This window comes from Musca vetustissima, unplaced genomic scaffold (genome assembly GCF_032173495.1).
Source record: "Musca vetustissima isolate MV318-11 ecotype Yass unplaced genomic scaffold, APGP_CSIRO_Mvet_v1 utg30559, whole genome shotgun sequence".
NCBI classification, from domain to species: domain Eukaryota; kingdom Metazoa; phylum Arthropoda; class Insecta; order Diptera; family Muscidae; genus Musca; species Musca vetustissima.
Genome location: NW_026881310.1, coordinates 65494 through 83663, shown reverse-complemented (window position 1 = coordinate 83663; position 18170 = coordinate 65494). Strand labels below are relative to the sequence as shown.

The window sequence follows — 18170 nt, the reverse complement described above, 5'->3', positions numbered from 1 at the left end:
GATTTCCAATAAGACTCCACGAAAATCAACCATCAACGAGTGTTATACTAAGTGTAGACATGGTAAATGAAACGAAGACAATGAAAGTTGTGGTTAAATATTGCAGGATCTATAAAGAATGTAATCAGAAATATAAATTTTCCAGGACCTTCCAGACTTATGTAAATATTTTAATACATGCATTTTTTTTCCAAGTACCTTTCGGAGTCCTAACAAATATATTATTTTCAAAGGCATTAAATGAGAACTAAAAAAATATTTTTTTAAGGACATTTCGGTATTTCTAAAAGTTCTTGTCAATGGAACAGAAGGAGCAGAATTTTTAATTATCTTTCAGAGCCCCAATTTTCAATTGAAAAACAACAATTATTACAACATATTTTTTTAAAGACCCTTTGACCATTTAAAAAATATTTTTTAAAAGGTCTTAAACTACTTAAAAATATTATAATTTTCAAAGGACCTTCCAAGATAATATTTTTCCATCTTCCAGATATATATTTCTTCAAAGGACCTTAAAAAATATATATTTTTTAAGGGAACTTATTTTGTCAAACGTACTTCCTGAACCAAAAAAACACCTTCCACGATTATTAAAAGTCTTCTGTCAAAGGTTCTATCATAGCCATGAATGAATTTAAAAATAAATGTCGATCGATTTCAATTTTTCAAGATTTTCAATGGGCTGGTAAATGAATACAAATGCTTGTTAAGGTTTCTAACTTTGCACATATATAATTGAAGATTTAAAAGAGAAGAACAATAATTTACAAAAAATTTTTGTTATTGTTTTGTTGTTGTTTTTTGTAATTAAAGAAAAGTCCTTATTTTTGATGGCGGGAATGATAACTCCTCACTGGAACATCGGAATTCGAAAATTTCAACGGTGTTAGAAAGAGTACATGTCTGGCTCTCGTATGAACTAGGATTATTGACTTCGATCTAAAATTAACAAAATGGCGGACCTTTGAAAAAATATTTTTGGAAAATCGCCTATTTTTCAAGTTCAAGTTAAAATAAGGAAGATCTTCACCGATTGGCTTTATCCTAGTTCATACAATAGCTATACACTCACAGAGAAAGGTGTAAGAATTTGGAATCGATTGGGTTATTAGTTTTTGAGTTATTGTACCCGCCATTCGCAAAAGAGAAAAACGCGTTTAAAGTTTGAGAAGCCCTTTAGCCGTCACTTGATGCTGACCCAATAAATCGGCTATATCTTCAAGAGTTCTTGAGATTTTCACTAGAAATTTTGTAGGGACATTCTTGAATTAGTGTAGATTCGAATTAAATCAAAAAAAATTTTGACCCCGAGAATAGGGGGGTCCCCTTAAGAAACCCCTGTACTGCACCAACAAGTAGGGTTTGAATGGATCTGAAACATTTACCATCACCATCAATTTCACTTCAATACGTCTATTTGGTACCAAAAATATAGTCGTTTGAAATTTTTTGACCCCGAGAGTGGGGGGGGGGGTCCCCTTAAGAAACCCCTGTACTGCACCAAAAAGTAGGGTTTGGATGGATCTGAAACATTTACCATCACTACAATTTTAATTTCACTTCAATACGTCTATTTGGTACCAAAAATATAGTCGTTTGAAATAAAAAAAAATAATTGTTGATGGGATAACTGTGCATATTAGTGTTGACACTACTTATAGGCAGTAGAAAGTATTTTAGTCTACAGGAAACGAAGAAATGCCACATTAACAACCTTCAAAATAACTAAAATCGGTTGGTGCCCTTAAACGAGAATTATGGAAAAACATGGACCAAAATGGAAGACATATATGGGACTTATTTTTCAAATGATTTATACACTTATAAATGTGCTTTAACGTCAACTGCCAAGAATTTTTTTCCATTCCGATTAAGGCAACTCCCAATCATGCTTTCAGAATATCTTTGATACAAAAACGTTTATGGCGCATGGTACGTATTTCTCTATCTCCATATCTCAACACTAGCCACGAATTCTAACCGCAACAGAAATCTAGCTCTATACTGATTTTTTATTATCTTTCTTAGGTCTTGTAGTATCTGCCGAATCTCCCTACATACCCCAATAGTACACTTTGTACAACGGTAATTTTAATTCCAAATTCCAGGATTTGGTTCACTCAAATTCAAATTTGGTGCCATTTAGTACGATTTTCAAAACTGCATACAATGATCCCAACTCCAAATTTCAAGATTCCACCTCTATTGGTTCACCCAAAATTCAAATTGTACAAAATTTAGTACCATTTTGAATACATTAGTACACATTTCCAAAACTTCCAACACCGAAACAGTGATCCATACTCCAAATTTCAGGATTCCAGCTCTATCGGTTCAACCAAAATTCAAACTGTACCATATCTAGTACCCATAGGTATGAATTTCTAAAATTACATTCATACCGCAATCCTACAATCCAACAGTAATCTTATTTCCAAATTTATCGGTTCATCCAAATCCAAATGGTACCAATATTAGTACGATTTAATACTTTTCGTATAAGTAAATCCTAAACTACGACGGTAATGTTAATTTCATATGTTAGGATTGTACCAAACATAGGACCTTTCCAATACATGAGTATACACTTCCAACCACCTACTTCTCAACCTTGATTCGCATTCCAAATTTCAAATTTTAAGCTCTATACATACACATACTCCAAAATTCGTACACATGCTCCAAAATTCTACCAAATTTAGTACATTTTAATTTATTTCTGATTCAAGATGATCTACATGATCGAATTTGCAACGAAAAGGAAAGCCAGAAAGCTACTACATTTCCCCCATTATGCGACGCGTTTCGCCGTTGGTTAAGCGGCTCATAAGGCATATTGGGCACTGTGGCTTACAAATGTAGTTACATGAGTTTTTAGTTCTTTTCGGATACTTATAGTTCGAATTTCCAAAAAAAATACGCTTTAGTACACCTATCCTAAACTCCATCGATGATCCTCATTCCAAATTTAAGAGTTGTAGCCCCACCGGTTCACCAAAAACAAATGTTACCATATTTGATACTTTTTACCACTTTTCGTCAGTTCTAGTAGGAATTTCCATAAACCTACCTTCAGCCATTTCGTTTGGGGGGTAATGAATCGTTAAGTCATTCACTTTACTCTTTTATTATTATTGAAGAAATGCTATTGATTTCTTCGTTTAAATTTGCCAACACAACAACCATTAATTTGCAGAATTCTAAAAATCTGGACTTATTTTCATCAATATTCCTCTTTTAATTCCCCTTATTACAAAATTGACATATTTATGAAACAATAACCTTAATCGCATCATTCATTCAGATCAACTTTATGATATATAGTAGGAGGAAAAATTATAAAAATTTTATGGCTTATCTGATATTTTGTACACCTCTATTAATGCTACACATTTAAATGTATACGACTTTACTACTGGCAGGCATTACAAAACTGCTACCCCTCTATATTTCACTACTGCGTCCTCCGAAGAAAATACTCACTTGCTGTCGTTTAATAAAACCCTGTCATTAGATAAAATTTTCATTACGCATAAAATATGATTTTCTTCCAAAACAGAGACACCCCCTTCCACCCTATCCGCTCATAATAGTCTCGCATCATAACCATCATTATTATCAAACAACAACAACGTTCCATTGTCCATTTTATATTTGTTTTTGTCGCCATGTGGTTATTGGCTGGCTACTTTATGCTGAGCATTGTTTTTGGGTCCATGGATTTTCAAGGATTCAAATGTCGTTAAATAAAATTACAACAAATAAGCAACCGACCAGCCAGCCAACCATCCCAGCCACCATTCCATGTCACGTTTTTATTTAATGTTATAAAAATTATAATTCCACTTTATGATCTCGAATAAAGTTTTATGGGTGAATTCTATGAGACATGTTTAAATAAAATACATTCTTAAGCGTAATGTGAGTTTTTGGGGTGCGAGATTTATTTTAGAGAAAATATAGAATATGAGGAATCTAATTATGCTAAATAAACGAATGTGAAAATCGAAAACAATTTAAACTTGGATTTTCAAGGCTTCAACAGGATTTTCTGGCAAAGAAAATATTGTTGGGATACCTCTCCTATTAAATATTTATTTTTTTTTCATGAAGAGATTTTTATATTTCTACTAAAAAAAACCGGAGTATATATTTGTATAGATTTTTTTCTTGATATTTCAAAATACGTTTGCATGTTTTATTGAATATTTTTAATAAAAAAAATTCAATTTTTTATTCTTAAAAAATCTTGCTTTTGTTCTTGCATGATGTTCTTTTGTGTAATGAATGTGTAAAATGTTTGAATATTTTTTTATTCGTATTTAATTATTTTGCTTATAATCTAAAATAATTATGTATTACCCCTAAATAACAACAACAATTTGTACTAATATAACTATTTTTATTTTTCTCTTCCTTGTCTCTATCTCTCTCTCACTCTCTCTGTCTGTCTTACAGTGCCACAGAGGGAGCTGATTCATTAGCAGCATCCGGTGATGAGGCTCAACTGGGCGAAGATGGTCAGATTGGACAGGGTAAGGCCGAAGAAGTGAAAAGTACGTGTCACAATTCCAAAATCAAACAAAAATTGGTAACATTTTTTTTATAAAAAAAATACTAACAACAAAATTTTATTTTATTAAAAAAAAAAGAATGAAAGGTTTTAATCGAGAAATTAAATGTAAAAAAAGAAAAATTTTTCTTAAATGACAAAAAAGTGACAGGTTACTTACTAACAGAAAAAAAATACCAAACAAAGTTCCCCATAACTCTTAGAACTTTACTCTCTTTCTCTTTATATATAGTATATATCTCTTTTTCTATTAGCACTCATAGCATATTTCATAAAAAAAATATAAAATTTTTGTACCCTCCGCCAAACAACCTTTTTTTGAACCAAAAATTTCCATTAGTAGACAATAAAAAGGTAGCACCTACTTTTATACTGAAAAGGCTTTGAAGTCGGGCAGAAAAAAACAAAGACGAAAACGTCTCTATTTTTTACCTATTACCCTGACTTCAAAGTCTTCACCCCCTATATATCACACTTTTTCTCTTTCCCCGCCCAACCACCTATACAAAAAAAAAAAAACAAAGCCCAATAAAAATCAGATCAGTTCAACCTTTCAACCAAGTAGAACCAAAATTTCAATTTGAATGCGTTCAATCCCGCATTTCGTTGTCAAAACATTCTCGAATTTGAACCTCATTATTTAGTTTAAGTAGTTATTTCAAAACTAACCCTATACCCAGATATCATTACCACCTTCCCTGTTTTGGAACTTATTAATCCAATATCAATTTGTCTATTTTCAAAACAAATTCTATTTCTTTTCAAAAATCGAACAGTTACCACAAAGGTGACCCAACAGGCCAAACATTTTGGTTCATTTTTATCATCGGCTTTCACTGAGGCTGGTTCAAAGCTAAAAGAAACTGTCAAGAAGAATGTAAGTATTTTCCAAAATTTTCACAACACCCCACCCTTACCTACCTTACTAATAAAACCTTTTATTCTTCTTCTTCTCCATCTTCGCCTGTAAAGCCCATTATGGAATCATTTAACAAAGAACAAGAAGCCTTTATTAAAGGCCAGGCTGGCGGTAATGGTCCAGCTGTTGCCCCCTGGGTTGGCCTAACCAATGAGGCAAAAATTAAAGAAGAAATTATGGGTCTATCCCAGGATAGACGTAACTTTGTACGTGCACCACCGGCTGGTATTGATTTTGAATTCAACTATGATACCGCCTATCCTACAGCCCAGGCCATTATGGAAGAAGATAAGAACCTGGAAACAATGCGTTTTGAATTGGTACCCAAAATGTAAGTTTTCTGAATTTTTTCTCTTATTTTTACTGACCCTAATAAAAAATTATTTATCCATAATTTTAGCATCACCGAAGAGAATTTCTGGAGAAATTATTTCTATCGCGTCTCACTTATTATCCAGGCCGCTGAATTGGGTACCTTGGGTGAAGATGGTGTTGCACAAGCCTCAAGTGGTGAAGATGGTATGTACTAATTAGTTCTTATTCTAGCGACTAGTTTCGTCCCCTTTCTCTCTGTCTCTCTCTCTCTATCCGTCTCGATCTATCTCTTATCTGTCACTCTCGACAAAACTCTATAACTCAGTCTATCTATCAAATTTCTACAAAAGAAAATCTACCCTTTAGTTTTCCTTATTTTATTCTGTTCATTTTTTTAGTTTTGAATTTTGTAATCTCTCTCTTGTCATCATGAATTTATCAATTTTTATTAATTTAAATTTCAGAAATAATTTAGAATATTATTAATCATCTGTTTATACTTTTGTAAATATTTTTTTTTAGTTATTTGTAATGAAAAGAAGTTTCTCAATGTGATGCAGATGCAAATGAATTTTCAAGATGAGGAAGAAAAAATCTCAAAGTTTTCAATGGAAATGTCAGATTATCACAGGCAATATAGTATAGTAGCCCTCACATAATAAATATACACAGCTGTGTACGAAACGTAAAAGCAGATCAACTTTGAGGAGGAGCTGAATCAGCCCAAGAACTGCTTGCAATTTTAAATTTCTTATTGTTAGTGGATGAGAAATCGTGGCCGTAATCAAAATAACTTTTGAATTAATATAGATAGAAAGCTAAATTAATTCGCATTTAAGTCCAATACATCGCCAATTCAGTTCTTTAAATACCGTAAACTTCGAGTAAGCATTCTAATTCGAAACTGCTGTCCCATTCTTTGATGGCCACAATCCCTTTAGCTATTCTAAGAATTTCACGTTTACATATTCCCAAATTTTCATAATATATAGTCTCTCATGAAGATAGTAAGCAGCATAACTCCTCCTTGAGAATAAATAAAATATAAGCAAATGGGTCCCGAGGGTAGCATGTCGTTTTTAAAATCGTTTTAAATTTTCAATAGATCCGATATTTTTAGTGGACTAAGTTTTTGTTTCAAAATGTGTTGGCTCAACTAGACAATTCCGTTGAAGCTTGCCAGATTTCCACAAAAGTGAATAATTTATTTCATATCAGACTTTTGGAGACGATGGAATCTGCTAAGGCCATAATCCTGGTTCTTTCGGTTTCACAGTGGAACGATCAGTTGGTGGATTATTAATAGTTGAAGTCACCACGAATGTCTTTTCATACAGAGGCGGCTAGAAGGTTCTGGTTTCGTATCCCTAGCTCCAGTTCCCTCAAAAGTAGATGTATTTCGAACCTAGTTTTGCTTTATGTCAGGTTTTTGTAGTCCAAATAACTTGTCTTCTTTTTCCGAAGAAGCTTGTGCAGTGGTCACCTTTTCATGTCAATTGCCTTCCTTTGTACTACAGATCTCTTTAAATCTATGGATCACCCTCTAAAGTTCTGATTGAGTACAGATCCCAGCCTCCATTTTTCATTTGGTGGATTATTAGTAGTGGTTCGGATGAAGTTTGTGCCTAGGTCGCCTTTTGCACGTGTTGAAGTCACCACGAATGTTCTTTTATCCATAGGCGCCTTAAAGGTTCTGGTTTAGTACAGATTCCTGTCTCCAGTTCCCACAAAAGTAAATGTATTCCGAATAAAGCTTCGCTTTGTGTCAGGGTTTTGGTTAGAACTTGTCTTGTTTTTATACCCTTCACCACACTGTGATACAGGGTATTATGTCTTTGTGCATATGTTTGTAACAGGCAAAAGGAAACGAGATAGACACATGGTTCCATAGAATCACTTTCTGAGTCGATTTACGCATGTCCGTCCGTCCATGTATTTTTGTGAACAAAGTACAGGTCGCATTTATGATCCGATTTGGATGAAATTCGACATAGGTTACTTATTTGGCCCAAGGACGAACCCTATTGGAATTGGGAAAAATCGGTTCAGATTTAGATATAGCTCCCATATATTGTTTCGTCCGATTTTACGTAAATGGTGTACCATAGTCCCTATATATCATTCGATTTGCACTATATTTGGCACAGCGTAATTAATTAGGCCTAGAATGATGTGTGCTGAGTTTCATGAAAATCGGTTCAGGTTTAGATATAGCTCCCATATGTAGTTTCGTCCGATTTTTTGTAAATAGTGCACCAAAGTCCCTATATATCTTTCGATTTGTACGAAATTTGGTACAGCGTTATGAATTAGGCCTAGAATGATGTGTGCTGAGTTTCATGAAAATCGGTTCAGGTTTAGATATAGCTCCCATATATAGTTTCGTCCGATTTAATGTAAATGGTCCGCCAAAGTCCCTATATATCTTTTGATTTGCACGAAATTTAGCATATCGTATTCAATTAAGTGTAGAATGATTTGTGCTGAGTTTCATGAAAATCGGTTCAGGTTTAGATATAGCTCCCGTATATAGTTTCGTCCGATTTTATGTAAATGGTGTACCAAAATCCCTATATATCATTCAATTTGCACGAAATTTGTCACAGCGTAATGAATTAGGTCTAGAATGATGTGTTTTAAGTTTCGTGAAATTCGGTTCAGATTTAGATATAGCTCCTATATATATTTTCGTCCAATTTAAGGTAAATGGTGTACCAAAGTCCCTTAATAACTTTCGGTTTTGCACGAACTTTGGTACAGCGTAATGTATTAGGTCTAGAATGATGTGTGTTAAATTTCCTGAAATCGTTGAAATCGGTTCAGATTTAGATATAGCTTCTATATATGACCAAATGAAAAAATTAGTATAGGTTGCAGAATGACATGTTTATGGATCGAATTTCATTTTGCTGGCCCTTTAAAAATGCAACGCCTGTTAGGATTCATCTGTTGAATATATCCAAAGTGGTGAACGGTATCATATAGTCGGCCACGTCCGACTTTACTACTTTCCTTACTGGTTTCAAAGGAGTTTGTGTATTGGTCACGCACTTTCCTTCCTTTGTACTGGTCGATGATACAACGGATCTCTTTTCATCCAAAGGTCACCGTCGAAGGTTCTAGTTGAGTAGAGATTGCTGGCTTCATTTTTCCAGCTCTATTAGCTCTATTTACAGTCATTAGGGCTGTCTCCAGGTTTGAATTTGGAAAATAATATTTCGTGATGGTCGTTGGGTGTAGTTCAGAAGGAGGAGATTGTCAAGGCTGCCATACCTACTTCACTCGTAGTACAATAATTATTTGTTTTTTGTTAAGGAGTATTTTCTCCTTATGTCAGTTGTTGTGAGCGGTTTTTGGAATGAACTTGTCTTGTTTATTTTTCCGAAGGAGTTTTTGCAGTGATCAATTTTTCTTGCTCTCGTCTTCCTTTGTAGCTCTCACCTTCCTTTAATTATATTGCGGAGAAGATTCGTTGGTCTCCGTTCAAATACAGTCGGTATCCTGGCTGCAAACTTTGTAGGCCATCCATCTCCAGTAACAGTAATGCTTCACTGAAGGAAATATTAGGTGGTATAATTCAAGCCAATATTTCCAGATTTTAATTTAGACCAGAATAAGAGTTATTTTGGATAAATTATCCCAATTGTCAAAGAATTGCCATGTAATGTCAACGGATATGTATTAACCAGTACTATCAATAACATTTTTTTCTTTGCAATCTTTCCTTAAGGATCCATGCGGGATTAAATCTGAAAGATTTTCCTGCATTTTATTCATGAAGGCCTTTAAACATTAAACGGTGAACATTATTTTTTAGAATTTGTAGAACATTTATTGTTGTTTTTGTAGCAGCCCTATTGTTTTTACACAATGGGCTGAGGCGACAGACCTTGGACTCGGGTAGTTTTGGATCGTAAACCCCTCTGTCGTGGAAACGAACATTTATTGTAGAACTTTTAGTTGCCAAAAACTTAGATAAGTTGTGGTCTTCGGCGGGCTATAGACCACCGTTCTTCCAAAATAATTAATTAGCGACATTTCCCGGGCATTAGCCTCCTCCCAAATATTGATCCATACTAATATTTGGATTGGATCGAATAATATTGGTCCATTACCGCTATCATCATTGAGAAATTTATTAATTACTTATTATTATTTTTTGTTTAGTTGTTCTTGTAATTAGTTTATATTTTTACTTCATGATTTAATAATAAGCCTTTCAGCTTCCTTATTTTATTTAATTTCTTTAATTTCCCCAAAAAAATGCTATTTTTAACTGCAGCTATTTAAAAAAAATATATTTTTCGAAAAATCGATTTCAAGCAAAAGATTCAAATTCAACTCCTGATAACGTTTTATAACTCTTCTCAATAACGAAAAACAAAATATTTTTAAATTTAAAAACTCTACACACACCTCTCTATCTCTCAGTTTTCAAATATCACTATCTCTCTTTCAATATTTCAATATATCACACACAATTTCAAAAAAAAAACTGAAAACATTTTTTCTTACTCTCACAGTATTTTTAAAACAAACAAAAGCTTATAGTTTTACTCGATTTTGTTGATTTGTACATTTTATTATTTTAGTTAAAACTCTCTGTCAATATGTCTCTCGCTCTATTTCGAAAACTCAGACAGTTTTGTTTTCTTAATTAATTTATAGCTTTATTATTTGGTTTTTGGTAAATTTTTTGTTTTTGGTTCTTTCAAAAGTTACGCGAACGCACTGTAAAATTCAATTCAAGCACACATGCTATAACGTTCGAAAATTAAAAAAAACTATCTCTTATATCCTGTTACTCCTCCTCTCTCTCTCTCGCTCTCTTGATCTCTGTTTAATTTATACTATAACTGTCTGTCTAAGTTTGGCAAAAAATCGAAAAAAAAGAAAAATTAAAACTCAATCTTAGACTCTGAACTAACACTGATTTGTGAGCAAGAAAAAAAAACACCAAAAGAGAAATGCCTCTTAACGTTCTCATATAAATCTGTAACGTTTTCTTTTTGTTCTGCTCTGTTTCTAAAGTTATATTTCTTTAAATTGTTTTGTAATCATTTACTCCCACATTTGTTTTGTCTTTTCTTTAATTGTTTTCCTTCTAAGCTAAGTTTTGTGATTTTTGTTTTGAAAATTGAAAATTCTGCACAATTTTATTATATTTTTAAGTTTTATTATTATTTACATTTTTTTTAAATAATTTTTATTATTATGTTTTCTTTTTTATTTTCATGTATGATTTTGGTTACTCTACTCTTTTGTTTTATCGATTTAATTTGGATTTATTTTAATTAATGAATTTGAAACTGAAATTCAAAAAAACTACACGACTCCAACAAAACCGAACACAACACCACAACATACAAAACTCAATTGTCTACAAAAAAAAAAAAAAAATAATAAATAAAAATTTATAAATTAAAAAAAAAATAAATTGAAATCAAAATTAAAATGGAAACCCCGTGAAAAACAACCCAATCAATAAATTAGCCAAAGTTTCTAAATCTCAAGAAACCACCACTTCCGTTGAGAGCTCAAAATTAAATTCCCAACAAACAGCATCATCATCTTCCGCTTCTTCTGTTTCCACTAACGCCAATAAAAATGATGCCACCAAATCCGAATCTTCTACTTCTTCTTCATTCGCTTCCATTACCCAAGAACCACAAAGGGTGATCAAACGTTTAGAATCGACCTCTGAATCGGAATTTGTTTCCGATAACTTCCAAACCACAATGGATAGTGAAGATTTGGAAGAAATTAAAAATGGTATGCGCAAACTCGGTATTGATAGTATGACCCAGCAATTGCAATCTGCTTCCTCTTCTTCTCCGAATACGTTGAGTAATGATGGTAAGACTTATTATTTTGTGTTTTAATTTTTTTTGTTTTTGTATTCTTTTTATTTTAAAATATTTATTTGTGTTTAATTTCGAATTGGTTTTATTTGTGTTGTTGCAATTTAACCCTTTCAATTTATTTATTCATTTTTTGTATTTTATGTTAAGCTTTATGTAATTTTTTATGTGTGTGTATATATACAAATATTTTATATGTTTTGCAATAATTTTGAATTAATCCAATTATTCTTTCTTTTTTATGGTTTTGGCATTCATAGAGATGGTATTTACCGGGTAAATACCCAAGGGGTGGGTAAATACCCATTTGCGGGTATTTATTTGGGTATTTACTATATTGACTCGGTAATACAACATCTTACACCCTATTTCCGGATTTCTGTTATCAATATTTACCCAAAAATTGGGTATAAACTCATTAACTGCCGAACCACTTGACATAGGCGGCCAAAACTTTGCACACATGTTTCTAATGTCAAAGCAAATATAGAAATCCAACATGGGGATCCTGGGTCCAAGTTTTGATATAGCCCCCATATAACCGTATCTCCCGATTTAAGGTATTTTTTGCCTATTAGACACATTTTAAGGCCAAATTGGCTGTAATTTGTACCTACCTATGTCAAGTGGTTCGGCAGTTAATGAGTTTATACCCAATTTTTGGGTAAATACTCAAAATAGGGGTACCTTTGTATGGGGGCTACCAGTAAACGTGGACCTACATACATAAAATGTTGCATGGACATTGGGTACCCAAAAAGAACACTCTGTGCCAAATTACAGCCAATTTGGCCTTAAAATGTGTCTAATAGGCAAAAAATACCTTAAATCGGGAGATAAATACCCGAGTATTTACCCAAAAATTGGGTATAAACTCATTAACTGCCGAACCACTTGACATAGGCGGCCAAAACTTTGCACACATGTTTCTAATGTCAAAGCAAATATAGAAATCCAACATGGGGATCCTGGGTCCAAGTTTTGTTATAGCCCCCATATAACCGTATCTCCCGATTTAAGGTATTTTTTGCCTATTAGACACATTTTAAGGCCAAATTGGCTGTAATTTGTACCTACCTATGTCAAGTGGTTCGGCAGTTAATGAGTTTATACCCAATTTTTGGGTAAATACTCAAAATAGGGGTACCTTTGTATGGGGGCTACCAGTAAACGTGGACCTACATACATAAAATGTTGCATGGACATTGGGTACCCAAAAAGAACACTCTGTGCCAAATTACAGCCAATTTGGCCTTAAAATGTGTCTAATAGGCAAAAAATACCTTAAATCGGGAGATACGGTTATATGGGGGCGATATCAAAACTTGGACCCAGGGTCCCCATGTTGGATTTCTATATTTGCTTTGTCATTAGAAACATGTGTGCAAAATTTTGGCCGCCTATGTCAAGTGGTTCGGCAGTTAATGAGTTTATACCCAATTTTTGGGTAAAAAAATCGGGTATTTACCCAAGTATTTACCCACGTCTTTAAAGTATCGTAAAACTATCCATTCTAAATCGATTTGATAACAGAAACCCGGAAATAGGGTGCAAGATGTTGTATTACCGATTCAATATAGTAAATACCCAAATAAATACCCACAAATGGGTATTTACCCAATTTACCGGGTATTTACCCAATTTACCGGGTATTTACCCTTTGGGTATTTACCCACTGCCCATCTCTAGGCATTCATTTTCATCCCTTGGTTATGGAGTATCTTTTGTAATTTATAACATCAAGCAACAAAATAAAATCGTTATTATGTGCATTTGGCGGAATCTTGAAATATTGACTATACGTTCCGGAAGTTTCCAAATTGAATGCCTGTGAAAGATCTTCAACCAATTGGTCTGGAAGAATACATTTTCAAATTCTGCAATGACAGAAGAACATTAGAATATCGAAGTGAAGAAGTTGAATGATTGATTGAAAAGTCCTATATAAAAAGGCCTATTAGTTTTTGTTAATTTATTAATATATGTACCTGTAAATTCTCAGTAACTATAAATTTTTCAATTACAATATTCCCAGTAGGGGAAGACCTGTGGAAGGTCATTCTAATTAAATGTAGAAAAATGGAGTTAAATCATCAAAGAACTATATTTTAAACTATGAATACTAAAAAAGATCTGTCAGAAGACTTCTTTTGGTAAAATAAGACCGGTGGAAGGTCATATAGCTTTAGAAATCTTTAGGAATTTGTAGAAGACATGTGGAAGGCCTTTGAAACATCAGGTAATATAATCCAATCAATGAAAAACTGTTAAAAAAGACTTGTAATCGAATTATAGAACACTTATGTAGTTCTTCATGGAGATCATTAGCTTCTGAAATACTTTGGAAGTTACACAAAGGCCTGTGGGAGATCTTACAGCATTTAAAAAAGGCCTTCAACTTATAAATATATCCTTAAAATATATCTATAAGATCAATAAAAATATCTTCACACTGTAATAGGGTCAGTTAACTAACAGAAAATCTGTAGAAAATCTAGCATTCATTATGAATACAATTTATTTTATGTGAAGTAGGACCGCCAAATTTAAATACCAAGACAAATTATAACCATGGCTTAATGCGGCACTTGTATAAATAGAATAATTTTTAGGACATATTCTACGAATTTGTTATCTGTTAATCTTGCGGAGATAGAAGTCCATCTACAAATGATATTGCTTGTTAACATTTTAGGATTGTGGACTTCTGCATATACTCCCTTCTTCCCGTTTTATGTATAGAAGTACTGTTTCAAGTAGTCTGACCTCTGGTACGCTTTCCGAAGAATTTCCAGACAAAAGTGACATTCTAGTTATAGAAGTCCTTAAATAGTTTTTTTAGTTACATAAGATCTGTGGAAGGCCATATTGCTTTTTGAAGATTTCTTCGGAGTTATTTATAATAAATTCAAGACTCCGTTTCTAAAAAAATTACTATAGAAAATCAATAAACGAGACTTCAAGTAATAAAGTAGAATTTTCAATTAATGGTTAACTCTTCAATGAAAGATCCATAGTTGCTATTTATGAATACCCTTTGCTAGTCATGTATATAAAGTAAAACTTTATAGTTTATATGTCCAAAGAAAATCTGAATGCTGACCATTTGTAGACGAAATATTTTTTGTTGTATCCTCTATGTTTAGAATATATGTATTCCAAATTTAATACTTTTAGGGTTTCATTTGAACATCTTCTACGAAGATTTTCGGCTTCTTGCAAGTCGTCTAAAGATAGAAGTACTTTTGCAGATTAGTTAGTTTATAGAAGACCTTTGGTCTCCATATATGCAATCCTGTCAACTGTGAAAGTTCTCCGAAGTAAGAATAACAATCACACTAAAATGTATGAAGGTATCTTACAGGGTCTTTTATCTATAGAAACATTTTTTATTGACGAATTATAAAAGGTCTTCAGACTATAGATGCTCTGTATGAATTTAGCGGTATATAGAAGAGTTGAAGGGGGTTTTCTATTTCTAGAAGACTTTTTTCAAATCTTCTTCTTCATTGTTTAGTATATAAATGACTCTTATATGGAAAACTTTTAAAATGTATTTTATCTCGAATAGGGTCTTTGAGCTATAGAAAATGTTTACATTGACCACCTGTAAAGGGATTTAAGACTATTGGTGCTTTGTATGAAGTTATCGGCCTATAGAAGACTGCTATGCGGTTTACTATTTTTAGAAGACTTCTTGGCAAATCGTCTTCCATATCGTTTAATATGTAAATTACCCTTTAAAGGTCTTCATTCTATTGAAAACATTTACAAAGTATCCAATTATGTCTGCAAAAGAGCTACCTCTATAGGAAGAGTGTCTTCTGTTATTCAGTCGAAGAATTTTAGACAACATTTGTTATATGGATTACCAGAATACAATCTAAAAACCAGGAGAAAGACTTTTATAAATTGAATGTTATTTTATATTTTTTTCCTTTAAAAATATCTTCTATCATCCATTTCCAGGACTTGTAAGAATATTTTAATGAGAACATTTGAAAAAAATGAATGAAAAAATTAAAATTTAAATTACTTCTAAAAATTTCGATATGCTATTCCTCTATTCGAATCTCCGTCCTTCATATTATTAGATCGATTTATTTATTTTTCTTACGCAGTCGACATTTAAAATAATATTTCTGGTACAATATACTCCATCAGACCTCATTTAGTATATAACGCCAAATGTTTTCATTGGTCTTAAATAATTTTTGTCAAACATTTCAAAAAGATTGATGTCAAAACGTGTACCGAATTATTGTTACTTGCCGATACCTATAGGTGGCAAGGAATGCCAAGTTTTGGAATAATAATTATATATTCTACTGAATCCGTAATCTTGGTCATAGTCTGTGCATCTAGCCAGCGTCAGTAATAAAAGTTGTTTACATTCCAACACCATCTTGGGAAGATGTTCTGTCCATGCTTGACATTTTAAATTGAAAGTAATTGCGATGTGATTCACAACTAATATTGCCCCAATTGTCCCTCTCATATTAGCAATCAATATTATTTACTTCATTGCTACGTACTATAATTAAAATGACCTTCATAGCTATTTAAAAAATGCACTAATAACGATTTTATTATAATGTAAATTATTTTCTATATTATTTACTTTTTTATATGTGTTTGTATTTAATCTTGATTTTTTGTTTGTTTAATCATGACCTTGTTTTTAGTTTAACCATTATCAAATTGAGTTTTTCAATATCCAAATATTTACTATATCAATTCCATCAACATCATTAAATAATACCAAAGAAAACCACAGCAGCAGCAAATAAAGGCAAAAATAAAAAAAGACCACAAAAAAAACAAAGAGTAAAACAATTAAAAACGAAATGGCAGACAGATTAGTGTTAATTCAACCGCAACCAAAAAATGTATATATATATTTTTTTTGTACATACACATATTTATTTAACTTTCATTGTATTATTGTTATTAAACATTATTACATTTTAAGTCGTCAGTCATTGAGCAAATCGACAAAGCAACAACCATCCACCCAGTTCAACATTTTGCCAGCCATTCAACCTTAACCAACCAACAAACCAATCATCAAAGTGCATCATCAACGCCACCATCAAGCATTAAACATCGGCATTATTAGCATTGATTGCAAAATAAAATATGTATAACTAAAAAGCATTTACCATTTAAACTTGCAAATAAAAATTGTTCATTTGTAATGCAGTCAAACCAAGTTATAATGAATGAGAGTTGAAATTGTATTTGTAAACTGAACTCATGTTAAAAATGTATTATGTAAAAATAATATATTTGTTCAGACTATAAAATTAATTTAAATAAATACTCACAAAATAGAATAAAATAAAAAGTATTATTCCTTATAGCCTTGTTCGACTGTAAATTGTAATTACAAATTTATAAAATGAGAACTTTTTTCAGTAAACTTTTTTACTTAGAAAATCAATTCAAGAAATCTTCTTTAGTAAATATTTGCACGTTTTGTTTGTTAATTGTAAAAAATTAAAATATTTAAAAAATCATGTAAAAATAACTATAAGGTTTGATGTGATTAAATTTAAGTTATTTTAAATTTAATTTATTTTAATTTAATTTTTATTTAAAATTCTATATATAGATCCTATGTAGAAAGAAAGGACACTTTTAGATAGGAGGTTTTCTATAGACTTTATTTTATTCAGATTTTCTCTACAAGTTTTCTGTAAAACTAAGATGAGATAGTAGACCTTTCAGAACTCTTCTATACATTACTTCATCCTGGGAAAGATCTAGTAAAAGAAAACCTTCATAGATTTTTATAGAAAGAAAACCTTTTTTGTCCGGACGACATTTTAAAAGATACCTTCAATATGTATTCTATAGTTGGACGCCTTTTCACGGGTATTCTGTAAGATGATATAGTAGACCTTTCACTTTCACACTTTTAGATAGGAGGGTTTCTATAGACTTTATTTTATTCAGATTCCCTCTACAAATTTTCTGAAAAAGTAAGATGAGATAATAGACCTTTCACAACTCTTCTATACATTACTTCATTATGGGAAAGATCTAGTAAATGAAAACCTCCATAGATGTTTATAGACAGAAAATCTTTTTTTGTCCGGACGACATTTTAAAAGATACCTTCAATATGTATTCTATAGTCGGACGCCTATTCAGGGGTATTCTGTTCCAATATAGGCCTATATACCTTAGACCTTGCACTGACCATTCATTGACTGAGGCTCTACCAGCGGGTCTTATATACATAAAATACCATTCAAGTAGACTTTATGAAGGTTATACCATTTCCCCCGATTTTCTACATTTCCCCCTTTCTACATAATACGTAGGGTCTTCTGTTTGTGTTCTGTTAATAGAAGACATTCAATAAGTTTAAGTCGGCTTGTCTACAGGTATTGGATTTAAGGAATACTTTCTTTAGATCTTCTACAAACAGAAGACATTCCTCAAGTTTTTTATAGGCCGGAAAAAGCTTTGTGTGTTTTACAAACGTGGGGCC

At 32.2% G+C, this 18170-nt stretch overlaps 1 protein-coding gene across 1 annotated transcript in view; it reads left to right on the top strand.

Annotated features, from left to right (window-relative positions):
- LOC133327303 (synapse-associated protein of 47 kDa-like) overlaps window positions 1–18170 on the top strand; it is a 46607-nt gene that overhangs the window by 7501 nt on the left and 20936 nt on the right. Inside the window, exons 3-7 of the mRNA XM_061535867.1 lie at window positions 4462–4538; window positions 5353–5453; window positions 5549–5826; window positions 5896–6014; window positions 11304–11666. Coding sequence (XP_061391851.1) covers window positions 4462–4538; window positions 5353–5453; window positions 5549–5826; window positions 5896–6014; window positions 11304–11666 — 938 coding nt within the window. The remainder of the gene's footprint in view (window positions 1–4461; window positions 4539–5352; window positions 5454–5548; window positions 5827–5895; window positions 6015–11303; window positions 11667–18170) is intronic.